The 17,486-nt window shown below is 60.0% G+C and overlaps 1 protein-coding gene across 4 annotated transcripts in view; it reads right to left on the bottom strand.

The window, feature by feature from the left end:
• Positions 1–201: 201 nt before the first annotated feature.
• CSNK1G2 (casein kinase 1 gamma 2) overlaps positions 202–17,486 on the bottom strand; it is a 46,476-nt gene continuing 29,191 nt past the window's right edge. For 3 of the 4 annotated variants that reach the window (XM_037384503.1, XM_037384505.1, XM_037384502.1), the window contains 12 exons: positions 16,193–16,689; positions 8,400–8,440; positions 7,815–7,884; positions 7,265–7,413; positions 6,552–6,786; positions 6,237–6,322; positions 5,723–5,807; positions 5,469–5,617; positions 4,929–5,012; positions 3,151–3,255; positions 1,258–1,364; positions 202–754 (listed from right to left, as the gene is read on the bottom strand). In XM_037384503.1, coding sequence (XP_037240400.1) covers positions 700–754; positions 1,258–1,364; positions 3,151–3,255; positions 4,929–5,012; positions 5,469–5,617; positions 5,723–5,807; positions 6,237–6,322; positions 6,552–6,786; positions 7,265–7,413; positions 7,815–7,884; positions 8,400–8,440; positions 16,193–16,379 — 1,353 coding nt within the window. In that variant the 5' untranslated portion in view covers positions 16,380–16,689 and the 3' untranslated portion in view covers positions 202–699. The remainder of the gene's footprint in view (positions 755–1,257; positions 1,365–3,150; positions 3,256–4,928; positions 5,013–5,468; positions 5,618–5,722; positions 5,808–6,236; positions 6,323–6,551; positions 6,787–7,264; positions 7,414–7,814; positions 7,885–8,399; positions 8,441–16,192; positions 16,690–17,486) is intronic. The other variant, XM_037384506.1, reaches the window with a different exon arrangement.

The raw sequence follows: 17,486 nt of genomic DNA, 5'->3' as shown, positions 1-17,486 counted from the left end.
ATGAACTGTAAACGCGTTTCCTCTCCCCTGCCCCGCACACCCCCCAGCACTTCTCACCGTACCGGAGACCGCACTGCTCGTCACCAAAGGTGTTAACGAAGGAGGGGGAACCCAACGGGGGACACAGGGCCGGGGGCCTAAAGGAAGAGCAGAATTCAGTAACACTGAAGATGACGGTCAAAGACTGACGACTCAGCACTCTGCACCGAGACTCACTTTAAATTAACTTAAGAGACAAAGAAGCAACAGAAAAAAAAAAAAAAATTTCCTCCTTAGCCCACTGCTCTTGAAATTGTCTTCTGCTTCTTCTGACAGCGATGGTTCAGAGTCTGTTGACTTGATCCCCATTTTCAAACTTGTTATAGACTCAAAAGCATGTGGATTTGTTTCGGTTTCTTTCTTTTTTTCTTTCTTTCTTTTTTTTTTTTTTCTCTTTTTGACAGACGCAGGAACTTCAGCGAAGTTGGGCTTGGTTCGAGTAAACGGCCACACACTGGGTGAGTGGCGGAGGAAAGGACAAGCAGTTTGGGGAGGCCCCGCTCCCCGCCTGCGCGTGGGGCGCTGGGGGAGGCCGTCCGGCTCGGCCCCCCCTGTCCCCTTCCAAACCGAGGGGCCGCCGCCGGCTCCGTAGGTCAAGATCCAGCCACGGCCAGAGGGAGAGGAGCCATCGTGCACGCCGCTCCACCCGGCCCCGGCAGCTCACTTGCGACGCTTGGTGGTTTTCCTCTTCCTTCTCTTGAAGAAACAGCAGCACCTGGGGACAGAGGGGACCCTGTCAGTGCCCAGGCCGTGACATGGATGGACTCAGCAGCCCCACGGTCAGGGCAGAGAAACCCCTTGGCGTCCTGCTGAGCCCCAGGAAGTGCCCCATAGGGCTGGACGGCGAGCACCGCGATGGCCATGGTGAGTGACACCTGCCACAGCGACTGACACTGACCAGGGTGAGTGACGCCGGCCATGGCACATAATGCCAGCCATGGCAAACGCCAGGGCTCCTGGAGAAGGAACGGCCCCAGAACCATGTGTGTCCCTCTGCACTGGCTTTGGGGAGCCTCAAGGCTGGGCAGGGCGCAGTGAGAAGGGGCTGGGGGTGGCGGTGACCCTGCAGGGACACCCATTGTGGGGTGCCAGGGGAGAGTGGCAATTACTTGCACTAGATCTGGGCTGCTCCCCCCTGCAGGGCAGCGGCTGAGGCCCTGCCAAAACCCATGTCCATCCCGGCCCGGTGAGAGGGAGGCAGCAGGGCTGCGTCCTTACTTTGTATCGTCTGTCACCTCCACCTCGGTAGGGGCTGTAATGGGGGCGTTCGAATGTCCTGCCGTCGGGTCGTCCGTGTTCAGCTCTCCGTTGGTGGAGCTCATCACCTGGGGAGAGACGAGCGTCAGTGCAGGGCAGCCCGTGGGGCACAGGCCGGTCCTTAGCCTTGTCCCCCACCCCATGGCAGCTGCGTCCCAGAGAGGGGCAGCCCCAGGAGGTGGCACGACCCCCCCAACCCTGCACGAGCCAGGAGCAGCCGGAGCAGGGCAACAGGACGGTGCCCTTACCCAGACAGCGGTGCTCCGCCTCGGTGCTGAGCACTCCCAAGCAGCCCCATCACACAGAGGGGTCTGATCCCCTCAGCGTCTCCGGGAGGATCCTGCTCCTGGGAAGCCCTGCGTACCCCACCGAGGGATCCTGGCTCCTGGGAAGCCCTGCGTACCCCACCGGGAGAGGGGCCTGCTGGCAGCCAGCCCCACTGTGCCCGGGAGCCACGGCCCCGTGAAGCTGTTAGCTCCGAGGCGGCCCTGCCGTGGCCGAGCAACTGGACACAGCTCCTGCTCCCCAGCCCCAAGCCCCAACAACACCGGCCCCTGCGGGACGCAGCCCAGCACCCACCCTGTGGGCTCCTGCCCCCTCGCCGGGGCAGCGGGGCCATGCACAGTGCCAGGGCCGGGAGATCCAAGTCACCAAAGCAAGGATGGGGTTGGCACAGGCAACTGGGACTCGCCTGAACCCCCACCGCCCTCCTGCGCCCACCGCCCCCAGGCAAAGCCAGGAGCTCCCTTGGGCTGCGCAGGCCACAGGATGGCCAAGCTACTCGCCCCTGGCGAGGAGGCTTGGCCTGACCCAGACTCATGGAGGAGCTGCCCTCTGACAGCCACGGTGCCCAGCCGCAGGGCTACGGCAAGCTACAGCCCCCCGAAACAAGCTCGGAGACCCCTGTGCGTCACCAACACCCCCCTGCAGTGCCGGGGGCAGGCAGAGGACGAGGGGCTGGCTGGCAGAGCGAGAGCAGGGAGCAGCCGCCGTGGCAGGGAGGGGATGTGGTACGGGAGGAGCAGGGCAGGGCACAAGCTGGCCCCACACTCTGCCCCGGCCCTGCGGCAGCAGCGGAGGGAGCCAGGCCCAAGCCTGGGACTGAGCATCAGCACAGAGTCACCGTGGGGCAGCAGGAAGGAGCAGCAACGGCGGGGATGGAAGCGGACGGAGGAAGCAGCGCGGGCACAGCTGGGGGACACCCATCGTGGATGCCCCGCCACCTGCGTGGGCTGGATCCCACCAGCACAAGAGGGGCTGAGCGGCAGAGGACAGAAGGCTGCGAGGGCAGCGAGCACGTGGCTGACGGCGCGAGTGCAGGACCGAGGCGGGGAGATGAGGCCAAGGACTGCCCGGGGAAAGGGAGGAAAAGCAGGGCTCGAAGCCGTCGCTCCACTCACAGAGGCACGGGGAAGTCCCCACACGGGATAAGGCCGCGTTGTCTGGCACTGCTGGGATGAGCGGCGCTGGGGGCAGAGCCCGATGCCCACCCGGCTGCTCATGCCGCTGCATGGCACAGAGTCAGCACTTCCTTCACCTGTCTCAACCGCCCTCCAAGTCCCAGTGGCAGCACCAAGGGAGCCTGGCAGCCCCCGGGCAGCAGCGCCAGCCTCGCCCATGAGCCATGAGCATCCCACACCGTGGGGACTGGGCAGCACGTGTTGCAGCCTAGGAGAGACGGTGGGCATGCGTGGCCCTGGTGCCGCCCCAGGGCCAGGGAGCAGGGCTGATCCCCTGGCACGGCTGGCAGACACACGTTGGCCTGCGCCTGGCTGTGCAGGCAGCTTGTGTGGCGCAGGTCGGCTCCGCTCCCTCCCGCGCCCGCCCCTGCCCTCGGCGCGTGGTTGCATGTACCTGGACGGACCCCCCGAGCCTGCCGGCTGCCAGGTGAGCTCCCAAAGGCTCCTCGGCAGGCTGCCCACCGGCCTGAGGATCCCACAACTCCGTCCCCTCGGGCGGCTGCTCGCGACAGGCAGGAGGAACAGAATGAAAAGAAACAAAAGAAAAGAGGAAGAATGGGGAAGAGAAGGGACAGGTGGAGGGAAGGGGCAGGGAGAAGAGTGGCAAAGGGAGTCGAGAAAATAAGACATGCAAAAGCAAAAACATGACTGGAGCAGCTCAAGTTTTTGATTGTGGAAGGCACTCGTGCAGCACCGTCCCGGCAGCTTCCCAGGGCAGTCCCTGCGGTGACACGGTGGGTCTGCATCCCCCCTGCCAGGTACACGCACACACCCCCACCTCCAGCAATGCAGCTGGGCTCTGGGCAGGTCCCCTCCAGGCAGCTGAGGGCACGCTGCCCCACGGAGCACGGCCAGCCCCACGCAGGGCCAGTGGCTGCGTTTTGGAGCAGGCTGGGCCAGCAGAGTCACTCGCTGCGCAGGGAGACACAGGCAGGCCAAGGCGACGCTGCTGGCCACTCTCCTGCAAGCGCAATGTTCCGAGGCTGACGCAGATCTTTGTGGGGCAACTGCGAGGAGGTGAGCTGTGCTGCTCCTCAAGCTCACGGGCTCCTCAGTTGTCCAACAGCGGGGGAGCACCTCGCTGCCAAACCCTTGCCACGGTGAGCGTGGCACGGCCCCACGGCTGCTGGGAGACCCTGCACCCCCAGGCTGGAAACCGTTCCCATGCGGTGGGAGTTCTGTGCTTGGCTTTTCCCCCTGCTCTCAAGAAGGGATGGCGAGCGCAGCAATGCTCGGATGCTGCAGGGAGAGAGCAGACCTGACTGGGAAGAACGAGCCGTGGGCGCTTCGAAGGTGTTGCCCTCTCCCTAAGGAAGCGCTGCCCTGCCACCAGGGCTGTCCCAGGCTCCCTGTGCTTGGCTAGGGGCACCACGGGGCACCACAAGGCCGATAGGTGACTGAGGGAGGCAGGATGCTGCACCCTCGGCTCCAGCACCCTGCAGGTGCCCTGCTCCCCATGGAGGTTCAAGGCAACAGGATGAGTGCCCATACAGGACTGCTGGGGAAACACGTAAGGTTTTGCACTTGATAGCAGCAGTCCCCACGCCAGGGTAGGACAGGCCACCGCACCAGAGCCGGGCCGGGCAGCCCAGCCCGGTTCCGCAGCGATCCAGGCAGGGAGCTGCCCACACAGCTCTGCCCGTCTCCCTGCCCCGGGCTGTGCCCAGCTCAGCCCCACGTGCCCTGACGGTTCCCAGGGCAAAGCCAGCACCACTCTCCAGCACAGGGCGAAACGCTGCCACGCTGCCCCACAAATCCCCCCGTCCCATTGAGAAAGTGGTACCGCGTACAGAGCAGCAAGTTAATCCCGTGGGGACACGGCGCTGGGGACACCGTCCTTAGCGCAAGGTGGCTCAGCCTGTACCGTGCCCGCAGTGTGCCAGCTGAAGCCCAAGCCTGGTGCTTCCCCGCCGTGCTCCAGCATTCCACGCTGCTTCCTCCTGCTTCCACCAGGCTGCCTGGCCCCAGGGACACTGCCCCGGTCCCCCAGCTAGCCACAGACCCAGGCGTGCAGGGAGGGAGCCCTCCCACAGACAGCACTGGGGGAAAATGGACGCTCCAGCCCCTGCTCCCAGCCAGAGGCCCCGCCGGGCTCTGTGAGTCCGGGAGCAGAAGCCTGCACCGCGCACGACCGCGGTCCCGTGCCCCAGCCAGGGCAGTGCCGCCGCTCACCTGGTGTTTGGTGTGTGGCTGTGCTTTGTCTCTGTTCGGGGGCTGCACCTGCACCTCGCTGTGCATCGTGCCAATGGGGGTGGGCTGGGGACACGACAAGGACAACATCAGCCACAGCACAAGCAGCCACCCCGCACCCAGCCCCTGGCCAAGCATGCAAAACACCCCAGAACCGGGGCCTGATCCCTGCCCCAGCAGCTCCACGCTTGGGATTTGGCTGCAGAGAGCCCATGGAGGGTGCCCACCACCAGAAAGTGAGGTGTCAACTCAGCTGCTGGGGTCCCCTTAGCTCCCAGAGCCCCGCATTTCTGAGTCACAGCTTTAACTCACTGGCACGACGGCCCCAGCTTGGAGCCGGCATCTCGAGGACTGGTGGAGCTATCCCTTGGGCGCGGACATGGGTGGCAGGGATGACTGCCGACCTGCACCCTCCCTGGCTGCTGCCTCAGACCACACTGACTCCCCACCATGCTGCCCACCGCCCCGAGGGCGCCCTGGGGCCCAGCACCCTCTGTCCACCCCTGCTCCCTCACCACTCACCAGCGGTTTCCCTGCCCAGTCGTATTCATAGTCAAACACGTAACCGTTCCTCTCAAACAAGTCTGTGAAGAGCTTCCGCAGGTAGTCATAGTCAGGCTTCTCAAAGAAATCCAGCCGCCGCACGTAACGCAAGTACGTGGCCATCTCCTCTGTGGGGACAGAGCGGGCTCAGGTGGGGCAGGGGGACAAGATGCCAGGCCAGCGGGTTTGGGGCCAGGCTGGGGCCAGGGCCAGGCCATGCAGAGTGCCCTCACCTGGGAAGTTCTCACAGAGCACCTCCACTGGAGTGGCTCTTTTAGTGTCGCCGATCTTCTGATACCTCTCCTTTAGCGTGTCAGCCTGGCAGAGACAAGGAGCAGGTCAGCACGAGGACCAGGCATGTCCCCCGAGCAGGGAAGGCGCTGGGTCCCATCAGACCACAGATGGTTTCCTGGTCCCCCCTTTCCAGGCAATAGCGAGAGCTCATTCCCAGGGAATCCCCTCACCCTGGGCAGGTCTGAAGGACAAACACCAGGGAGTGCGGTTCCAGGACAGCCGCTGCGAGAGCTGCTGGGATTCCCATAAAGCAAGGGGGACACCTGCAGCTGCTCAGCACAGCAAGGGCCTGGCACACAGCTCAGAGCAACAAACCCTGCATCTGGTGGGGTGCCAACCCTCCAACAGCCCGGGGGCCAAAGCTTCTCCCCCTTTCCCCGATGCTGCCCATGCCAGGGCAGAGCCAAACCCACGGTGCAGCCGTGCCCAGGGACAGCGGGCGCCAGTAGTTACCTTGAGGCCTTGCCAAGGAAGGCTCCCACGGAGGAAGTACATAAACATGTGCCCTAATGCTTCCAGGTCATCCCTGCGGCTTTGTTCTACACGGAGGGAAAAAGAGACACAGGTATGTTCCCACTACAGCCACCACCCCTGCCCCCACCAGACCCTGCAGCACCCCAAGCCCCCTGCCAACATCCCAGGCTGAAGAGCAGGAGAGGCAGTTTGTCCCCAGTCCCACCTCTGGCCGGGGGCAGCTCGCACCCTGCAGGCCCCCTCCCCTCTCCCCTTCCACCCAGAGGCAGGGCTGGCCGCACGGTACGCACACACCTTTCCCAAGGTGGGTGTTGATGCTCATGTAGCGTGCTGTCCCTGTCAGGCTCTTGTGCTCTCGGTAGGGGATGTGTTTTTTGGTCTCGGGGTCAATATACTCTTTGGCCAGGCCAAAATCGATGATGTGGATGGTGTGCTGCCGCTTGCTGCCCGGCCGCCCCACCAGGAAGTTCTCTGGCTTGACATCTCTGTAGATCAGGCTTTTGGTGTGGACATACTCCATCCGTGTGATCTAGGGGCAGAAGCAGATGTCAGCACCATGGCAGAAACGCACCATGATCCTGCATGCCTCCCTGCACCTCCTCCCTTGGGCCTGACTCTGCTCCGATTGCCATGTCCCCAGCCAGCAATCCTGCTCCACTCAGCCTGTACTGGGTTGACAGGATGGGCACAGCATGTCCTCCAGCCCCGGGAGACAACCTCAGTCTGGCCACATCTTGCATACATAGTGAGAGATGCTCGTTTGTGCTCAGAGGGGCTGTGTGGGGTGAGGGAGAGCCCTCCTGCATCAGGGAGAGGTATGAAGGCGGTCTAGGGTGTGCCAGCAGGCAGCATCTCCTGCGGCACGCCGGGCACTGGCTCGCACCTCCTTCCCCTCCCCTTCCCTGCAGGGTCCCCACGCATCACCCCGCTCCCCCAGGGTGGTCTGCAGCCAGGCGGGCTGGGTGAGCTGCGCAGAGCTGCTGCCGAGGTGGAGGTGCTGTGCTCACCAGCTGGATTGCGATCATCAGGACGGTCTTGAGCGTGAAGGTCCGATCACACAGATCAAAGAGATCTTCTAGGCTGGGTCCTAGCAGCTCCAACACCATGGCATTGTACTTCCCGCAGGGGCCAAAGTAGTAAACCTGAGGAATTCCTTCTGCAAGAGACGGAGCAGGGGCTGTCAGGGTTTGCAACGGAGCTGAGCAGCACACAGCCATGCTGTCACGGCCATGCCACTGCTGGAGTTGCTACAGGGGGCTGCAGATGGGGGGATGTCTCTGCACTGCCCTCCCTCTGTGCTGCAGAGAGCACGAAGGAGGCAGCTCCATCTGCATCCTGACTCTGCTGCGGGGGAGGCGGGGGGAAAGGACTAAATAGAAAAGGATCAAAGATTAGATGTGGCTCTGTGTAAAATCGGCCTCTCCCAGCCGAGCAGATGGGCAGGAGTTGCTCAGGCTGGAAGCAAAGTTGCAGAGTCACATTTATAGGAAGCCTCTCTTTCCTGGCAGTGTCACCCGGGCAGCCACCTCCCCGTGGCAGCTCAGCCCAGCCCCATACCTGCATTGCCGAGCTGTTTGTAGAACCGATACTCCAGGTGCAGCTGGGGGGCCCGGGATTTTATGGGTTCCTTGGAGGAGAGAAGAACAGTTAAGGCTGTTGTAGGGAGCAGGATGTTAGGGAAGTCAGGGTGTCAGACACCTCTTTCAGTGCTGGCAGCAGCTGGACTGAGAGCATTTGGGGTTGGGAAAAAATAGCATAAAATGGAGATGAAGCCTCAGGGGACAATGAGAGAAAGCCAGCCTATGTGGAAGCCAGATCCACCCCCTCCAGAAAGATCTGGGTGCTGGGGTGGACATTAATGGGAGCAGGTACCAGTGGGGACCACCCTCTCCCAGAGGTCTCTGCCGCTGGCACCAGCTGAGCACAGCATGGGCCACAGTGAGGTCCTGGAGAAGCAAAGACCCAGCTCTTCCCTCCCCAGGCCCAGATCATCCCACCTGCGATGACGCGCACTGCTCTGCCTGCCCTCAATTCCTGGCAGTGAGCACAGCTCCCTGCGCAGCCACCCATCCATCATCCATCACAACGCGCTCTAACAGCCTGGGCCTGAACATCACCTGCCCCAACCACGGAGGGACTCACCAATTTGATAGCTACGTATTCGTTTGTGTAGAGGTTCTTTCCTGCAGGGAGAAACATGAAAACGGCAGTTGAAAGCAAGTGAGCCTTTGCATTAACCCCACTTCACACCCTCCGCAGTCCCCAAGGGCTCCTGGGCTGCAAAACGTCCTGAACAGGTTCAGCAGCTCCCACAACACAAACAGGCCTTGAGGCACGAGCAGGAACCCACTGCAAGGAGTTGCAACATGCCTATTAATTACCCTCAGATAGGGTACGTGGATTCTTCTGGGATGGGCAGGCTGCTGGGGGGCTGGAGCCAAGTCTGCTGGGAGGGGGCAGTGTCCCAGTCCAGGCCTGCAGGGATGTGACTGGCCAAGGCAGGAACGAAGCTGGGACTTGCTGTTTCTCCCAGCCACAGCCCTGCATGGAGAGGGGCCGCCCTGCTCTGGGGGGGGGCCTCCAGAGTCGGGGGATGCTGCTTTGTGGGCGGTGGGACCACGCAGAGGGTGACAGGGAGCAAGGACCCCCAGGAGCACTGAGGCAGCTTGAGGCACTGCAGCTGGCAGCGGTTCAAAGACACCGCAGGTAGGTGGAAATCCCTTCCCCAAGGCTGGGGTCACTCCTGGGGATGCCACACGTGTGTACGTGTGCACACATGCATGTGACTCAACCTCATCCTTTGGGATGCTCCCACCCACTCGAGGGTGCAGGGGAAGCCAGGAGCAGACCCACGGCACGGCCCAGACGGAGGAGCTGAAGGCATCTATGTACTGCACAGAGGGCCAGGCGGCTGCCTCCAACTGCCCAGAGAGCTGGAAGGGCAGCCACGCCACCCCAAAACCCTGTAAATGACCTGCTAGAAAGCTCAGCACCTTCACAGGAGTTCTCACACCCATAACTACAGAGAGGTTGAACCAATGGGGTCTGCACATCACCCCACTCATCCCAGAGAGGAGGAGAGCACGAGGAAGGTGCTACACACCTGAAAAGAGTCAGTACAACCTCTGCCTCGGGTCCACAAAAGAAGAGATTACAGAGGTTTGCAGAAACCTTCTGCCAGAGCCCTTCAGGACACCAGGGAGGTGGGAGTTAACCGCAGCAGGTTCCCTTCCACAGCACGCACAGCCAGCAGACACGCGATCCCACTGCCTGGCATGTGCGTATCTGATGGAGCTGCATCTGTCTCCTCGGATTTTCTCCAAGCAATTTGCTCAGGGAACAAGCTCCTCCTGGCATAAGATTTCATCTGCTCTGACTGCTGCCCTCCACCTGAAGCAGCAATAAATCCTTGCCGGGTGACATCAGAGCCAGCTGCTGAGCGCCAGCGTCGGTGGCAGGATTATGGGAAGAGGGATGAATGGGAGATATTAATGGAGCGGCTCCTCCCAGGGACCAGCTCTGCAGCCAAGGAGGGACTCAATCCTGCTGCTTCGCTGACCCTCTCCCATCCCAGGGGACCTCTGCCAAGCCACTTTGTCTCCTGCCCCTGCAAAACCAAATCCTGTCACAGCAATTTGGAAGGTGATTTGGGAGGGCAAAACGCCTGGCTAACACAAGCATATGGCAGACCCAGGGGTTTTGGCCCATCACAGACTGACATTCCTGGGCAAGAGGTGGGACATCCCTCCGACCCGGGCACGGCTCCAGAGGGCTCAAGGAAACCCTCAAGTTCATTGGGAACTTGACTGGGGCAGGGAAGAACTGAAATCTTGACAGACCCCAGTGCAGCTCCCTCACCCCCACTGCTAGCAGTCACCTCCCAACAACTTCACGGGGAGAGAAGGCAGCTGGCAGGGAGGAGAAGCGCGTGCAGGCAACTTATCTTCCACGCACCAGGACCTCTGTGTTTTGCAAACAATCGCAAGGGAGAGGAAGTCGGTGGGGATGCAGGGGCAGGCAGAGCCCAGCCAGGCAGTCGTGGCTCTGCCTGTGACATCAGCAGAGTCCCCACGTGCGCCCCAGCTAAGGTGGGCTCTGGCCTCAAGGCCGTACAGTTCAGTCCAAAAAAATCCCTGCTGCCTTCACGGCAGCAACATGCAATCAGAAAACTCACAGCTGGGTTTTCCCTGAGGTTAAGCTCAGCCTGAAGAGGGAAAAAACCAACATGGGAGGATACCTGCCAGAGGGGCCTGCAAAACCCACACAGCACAGCAGGGAGGGAAAAGGGAAGGACGCAGGAGCATCCCCAGCGGGACCTGTGCTTGAAGAGGTCCACCTCATCCCTGTTACGTGGCATCTGTCCTGCCCCCACCACGCTGACCCCCCAGCGGTTTGCTGGCACAGAAAGCTACCCACAAAAATGCTCTGGGAGCTGGCAGCCCTCCCCCAGCCCAAGAAACGAGTCCAAATAATTTGATACCCCCACGGTTCACCCCTTCCTGTAATGCTCGGAGTGCCTGGACAAAGCTGATACAAATGACAGGGGAGCAGAGAGAGCACTGTCTAACCATCGCTGCTGTCTAACCACCACCATCCTCTTCCTCTTCTCCAATTAAAAAAAGAAAGGTGCAAAGAGCAGAACTGGTCTATCATGAGAAAAAAGAAAAAAGGCAAAAGGAAAGAAAAAGCACAAGAGCAATGAGGGAGGGCTGCAGGGTCTTTGTCTTGGCAGGGTCCGGCCAATGCTGGGGAACTCCCCACTCCAGCTCCTGGAGCAGCTCCTGCAACTGCCCCCATGCCACCCACTCCACCAAGCGCTCACTAACAATGATAACTTTTGAACACCTAAAATGTGCTGGAGTTCACAAAGTGCCCCAGGGGAGGACTCAAGCACGCAGTGCTGCAGGATTCATAGAAGAAAAGGTGCTTTTGAAAGATAAAAGTGGCAAGATGGCCTGCAGAAAGCAAATTATTCACATTTGCAGAGGCCTTTGCCCTGCTCAGTGCTGGCGGCACCTCTGAATCCAGCTGCCGGCATGTGCAAGATGCAGCGTGATCAGAGCCGTGATCAGAGCCAAGCCAAAGTCACCCATGGGAGGTGGCAGCCAGACCTGGGGTCCCTATCATGTTTAAAAGCCGGACATGGCTTTCCCTTAACCCCGTGCTAACCCCCGAACTGTCCCCCTCCTGAAGGCGCCCTTGGCAGCAGCATGGTCCGGCACCTGCTCCTGCAAGTCACAGCAGCCCGAGGACGAGCCGGGCTCCCGACCCGGTCCCCATCCAAGTGGCTTCCCCTGCGCCAGCCCCTCCGCCCAGCACTGCCCTTCAGTCAGGGCACGGCGCAGGGCACAGCACCACACTGACCATGCTGGGAGCCTCTGCGCTATGGCCCTGCCTGCGGCAGGAGCACCGAGTTGCTCCTGGGCACTGGGACCAGTAATTTGGCTTCTCTGGTCTCCAGGCGATGCAGCTGAGGAGCACGGGAGACGGCAGCTCTGTGCAAAAGCAGCCAGGCACCGGCCCAGCACCGCAGCCCCAAGCTGCATCAGTCCAAGAAATGACAGTTCCTTGGAGCACTGGGGTTTAATACCATCACAAAAAAAAGAAGTTATTTTAGAGTTTGACCTTCCTCTTAGAGGAGTCTCTGAAAGACCAAGAAGAAAAACAAGTGTGAGCCATTAGCAAGGGAGGCAAGAGGAGCAGTTAGCTGGCAGCACATGGGCTCTTCTCTCCCACAGCCTACCCCAAAGACCCCCGTGAGCCGCCTCCGGCTTGAGGTGGGTCCGCAGCTCCAGCCAGCTGCCTTTCAGAGGTGGCTGAGCCCTTCACCACAGGCACACGTAGGTCTCTTGTGGAGCCGAGGACAGAAGGCTATCACGTGCGGTGTGCTGAGCCCAGCCTGCATTTTCTGCAGGTACCTTTTGCAGCCCCCAAGAAGTAACCCCCCTGCGAGTAGCCAGGAAGCTGCAGGCTGGGGGTGAGAGCCACAGCTCAAGAGAGCTTGGGAATGTCCCCAGCACTCGCACGTGACTGTTCAGCTGGGATGTGGCCCCAGCCCAGCTGTAGTAGTGACCTGCTGCTGGCTCATACACTGCGCAAGGACACCCCTGCTCTCATTTTCTTCCCTCCAAAATGCTGGTTTTACTTTTTAAAAGTAAGGTAACTTCTAGCTTTTAATTTTGAAGAAAAAACACTGTGTTTCCAAGCTGCCATTAGAAATCAAAGCACCCGGCTGGGGGAGAGGGACGAGCACTGGAAAACTGCAAAAAGCACGCTTGCCGAAGGTTATTGCAGGAAGAACAGAAGCAACAGCCTCCACCAGGTCCCCATCCCTCCCAGCACCCTGGTGCAGCTCTGTGGCACAGCCCTACCAGAACATTGGCCTTGGGCCAGGCTCGGGGGAGTGGCCATCAAGGAAGCCCCCTGCCCAGCAGCTCCTGGCTCTGAAGTGTGCTTCTGAGGCAGCCCAGCAGCAGGTGGAGCTCAGGGAAGGGGGCTTTGATACCACCCAGGTACTTTGGGCTCATTTTCGACCTTTCTGGTTAATGACTGGCTTTTCATCCTTTCCGCCTGTCCCAGCCCACCCCAAAGCACCACCGAGGAGCTGCTATGAGATGCCTGCTCCAACGAACCCTCACCGCGAGCAGAACGTGCTGGCCTGGCTCCCGGGGGCACAGGCAGCTGGCAGAGGCAGCGGGCTGCAGGCTCCTGCCACTCGGCTGTAGCCCAGTGCCAGGGCACACGAGCCATCAGCCACGCTCCAGTCACCCCTGCTGCCACCAGCTTCCTCCTGCCTTGTGTTTTAGAGGGCAGCATCCAGCTCTGGCACAGATGGGCAGGGGGGAGCTCGGGGGGCTGCAGGCTGCGGATGCTGCCCAAGGCTGTCTTTGGAAAGTCCCAGGAGGAGCTGGGCTGGCGCTTGGCCACTGCTGCAGACTGGCCAGGGGAGAAATAAGCTGGCTGGGGCACGGTGCCCTGCCCGGCCCAGGGTGAAGCACCAGGACATCATGACCAGGAGGTAACAGGACCCACCACCTGCACAACCTAAACCCGCCCCTCGGTAATCCCCAGGCAGCTTCCCCCCAGATCCCATATGCCAGAGGGCTGGGGCAGCCACTTCGCTCCAGCTCCCAGCCCAGCTCTCCAGTCACACTCGTACAGGGAGGAACGGGCCAGCAGTGCCACCTGACTGGGAGAGGGGCTGGCACTACGTCTGTGTATCGCCCAGGATGCCAAGGCCAGCATGAACACAGAGGGGTAGGATCCAAGCATGGCCCTGGCAGCCAGGAACTCCTGCCCAAGTCATTCCCCTTCTGGCTTCCCACAAATGCCTTATGCCAATTTTTTTAAGAATTTATTTTTAAACAAATCACTTTTGGTTTTGGACACCTCCGTGCCTGGGAGGACACTTGTCTCTATCTGAGGTGGCTGAGCTGAGGCACCCGGAAGGACAGATCAGCACCTGCCTTTTGGTGCAGGGGTGAAATTGGCAAAGTATCACCTGTTTCAGGAAGACATTGTCCTCCACCTCCCACTGCTGGGAGCTGGAGGAGTCACCTCCTAGCATGTTTTTGCAAGATCTCCTGGCTTTTAGGGAAGAAAAAAGTCCAAAGAAGATTTGGGAACTTTTAAACACAGCTACACTTTGACCTCTGCAACCAGCCTGCCTTGAGGACCAAATACTCCATTCCCAGGGGAAAACTGAGCAACAGCCGGGGAGCATCCCTGCTCATGCCACCACTTCACAGCAGGATCCCTCTGGTCCCTTGCCATTCATCTGCACTTGGAGGAATCCCTACATTTTGTGAAGTCCTGAAAGCATTCCTGAGCCCTGACGCAGCTCCGAGGCACACCTAAGGAAGAAAGATGTGATTTTAGGAGAAAAGCCACATAGCTGTGGCTTCCACTACAGCGATGAGATCGTGTACTCAGGCCTTTACCAAGTTACGGCCAGGCACTACAGGGTGTGACAGGGCAGGAAAACCATGTGAAGGGACTAGAAGCTTCTCTTGCTGGTGGCAAGGACAAACTCTCGCAGCGAGAATCGACCGCTGCAGAGCCCCAGAGCTCACTGCTTGCCATGAGCAAACTAAGCCCAACTGCTCTGAGGTCCCTGCAGCAGCTCTGCTCTGAATGACCCGGCGTGCCAGTTTCACAGACACTCCTGAGCTCTGCACAAGACTCACGTCCACCTCAGTGCTGTCCCCAGAAAGTGACGGGGAGGCCAAGGCAGGGGGTCACACCAACCCCCCGTGTTGAGCACGACAGACAAAGCAACGGCCACAGCCCCAGTTGTATCAGACTCCTGCCTAGAGCACATTCTGGGAAGACAGCTTGCCCAGAAGCATGCCTGCTGTGGGATGTTCACTGGCAAGCAGGGAAAAGGAGGTGGAAGGACACAAGTAGACCCTGCACAGGTCAGAGCCCTGCCAGCAGGGAGGTGCTGGCAGCAGGAGGTGCAGCATTCCCAGCGGGCGTCCAGATCCACCTGGGTACTGAAAGAATCAGGTAGTGAAAGGTACAGCAAAATCCCCAAAATACCTCTCCTACAACGCCTGGGTCTGGAGGAAGGATCAGAACCCTTCACGACACCGGGAGAGACAGACCCTCGAGGCACTGCTGAACGCGGGAACCACTTGGCTGGATTTTAAACACAGCGTTTTCCCAAGCTCTGCAATTAAGTGGCGATCCCATCAGGGAGTTCAGGAACAGGACGATTTAGCCTGGCACCAGCCAGTCTGTCACGCTGGGAAGAGCTAACATTAACTCCCCACAGACAGAGGCGGCACAGCGAGGTGGGTGAACTCACCCCCACCCTCCGTGCGGGTGCCTGAGCCGGAGCTGCCACCAGCGCCTCCCACCTCCTGCTCCTTTTGCACGCAAGCAGCCTGCCGAGATGACCACATTCACTGCAGGTTTAGCTCAGACCTTGGTTTGAAAAGGCACTGCTTAAAATACCAGGGAGCAACGAGATCTACGGCTGTCAGAGGCTCCCAGCCTGCTCCAGGGCCCGGCTCTTTTCCCTCGTCCTAGGGCACGAGCCCTTTCCCAAAGCACCCGCTGCCAAGGCCGACGCTCTGCCTGGCAGAGACTCCATCAACACGTCCAACACGCATTCCTGGAGACATCCAAGCTGCACTGTTGGCACAGCGGTACCTGGCACTGCCAGGCCTCTCCCAGCTGCCTGATGCCAACCGAAGAGTTAACAGCTTGCTGAAAGCCTCCTGGGGCACGCAGAGTCCTTGGGAGAGGAGCAAGCTACCCACCCTCTAAACAAGAGTTTGCTTGAACTGTTTCCTGATAAACTTGGTTCAAAATGCAAAGCGACCATGGAAGGTGCTTGGATTTTATTCAGGCCTTTCTCTCTCCCATGCATAAAATTTTAGGAGAGTCTCAAAACCACCAGTTTCAACAAACGGAGAATCTACCCGGCTTAAAATACTGACTCTCTTCCCCAGCAGGGCGAACACCCCACAGGCCCCCATGCTCCATCCGCTCTCCCGAGGCGCGTGGTGCAGTGGGAGGGCAGCAGCCTGTGAAACGTTACTCACCAAGTGTTCCCGGACTGGGGGACACACGCAGGCCTGCACGGGCCAGCACCGCTTCCAACAGACAGGGCTGAAGCGTAACGCTCTCCCTGGCAAACCCGAAGGGCAACAGGTATGGGGAGGAGATGGGAAACACTTCTGCCATCAGCCCTTCGGGCTGTGATGGGCTTTGAAAGATCAAGCACAGCTTGAAGGGGCTGAGGAAAAGGAAACTGAAGGAAGTAAGGGCTACCTGCAACGTGCCGTGCTTCAACACTGTACGGCCGGTCACCACCTTTGGTGCTGACAGTCACAGGCATGTGCCAGCTCCTCCTGCTGCAGGAGGTGGGTACCAGGGCAATCCCTGCACAAGTAGGTACAGCAAGGACAGAAGACAACCCTTCTCACCTAGACGGAGCTCCCCGAAATTGCCGCATCCAATCTTCTTGCCGACCCGGAAGTTGGGACCCACCATTAAGACTCCCGAGTTGGTTCCAGCACTCCGGCTTCCATGACTGCTCCTTCCTCCGCCTGTCTTGGACATTCTTTTACCTTCCTCCAGCTCCCCTTTCCCTCCTCTCTTATCAAAATCCATAAGTTTGTGATACCCCGGCCTCTCCACGGTTACGCTGCTGCCATACAAATCCCAGAGCTGCCGGAAGTTGAGGGGTGAGGAGGAAAGAAGCAGGGCTCTTCTTGGTTAATACACCATCACGGTGAGCGATGGGAGAGTGGGGCGTGGAGAAGAAGGGATAAGTGGCCACCCGCAGGTGCTGGGCTACTGAAATGTTAGTGCTTTCCAAGGTCCCGCCGGGATTGTCATCATCGCCTGTTACACGGAGTTCTTTGGTGGAGAGAACATCCTGCAGAGAGGGTCCTCCCAGCGTGGCTCCTCAGTCTCCCAGCTGTGGAAAGGAGAGGAAGAAAATTAGCACGAGGAACCTAGGAGGCAGAGGACAACAGGGGTCATGGGCTCCAGGCTCCTGCCCCCCGGATAACTCCCGCAACGATGAAGGGTGCCACAAGTGAAGGGTGGGAGAAGCTGGGGTTATCGGGACCGTTGCAGGGTGCCCCACGTCTAAGATGCTGGCATAAATAAATAAAAGTCTGACCACAGCGGCAGGTAAAATACTTGATGAGCACCCTCCAGATCAGAGCCAGCGGAGAGTCACACAGGGAGAACAACGTCCCCAGGAGGAAGGGCTGCTGGCAGCAGGGAGACCTTCGGAGGCACCAGCCGAGGCGCTTGGGGCCAGACTGCCACTGGTCAGACCCAAGAGCCCCCAGGAACGGAGGACACATGTAAACCACTGCGTTACAGGGCAAACCACGCCAGGCGTGCAGTTTCCTATGAACTGAAAAGAGGATATTCTCCCCAGGCGGCTGCCTGCTGGGAGGGTCCCTGCGGGTCCAGAGGTTGTGGCCAGCTGAGTCAGAGCACTTCCCCCCAGCACCAGCCTCCGCTGCGGCTGGGCCTGGACTTTTGTGCCAGCGATCCTGCGCCAGGACGCGTGGGAGAGGACCCTGTTTCTAAGCAGCTGTACGTGTGTGTGGAATGACCACACTCAGGGCTCCCATGACAGCCTGCCCAGGTCTGCCACAGACAGTGGCAAACAGGAACCCAGGACTGAATGACACCCTGCTTACCTCCACAGCAAGCTCCCGATTGCCGTCTCTTCCTCCTCTGCTCTCGCAAACAAAC

Source organism: Falco rusticolus, chromosome 4, assembly GCF_015220075.1.
Source record: "Falco rusticolus isolate bFalRus1 chromosome 4, bFalRus1.pri, whole genome shotgun sequence".
NCBI lineage: Eukaryota > Metazoa > Chordata > Aves > Falconiformes > Falconidae > Falco > Falco rusticolus.
This window is presented reverse-complemented; position numbering and strand designations above follow the sequence as displayed.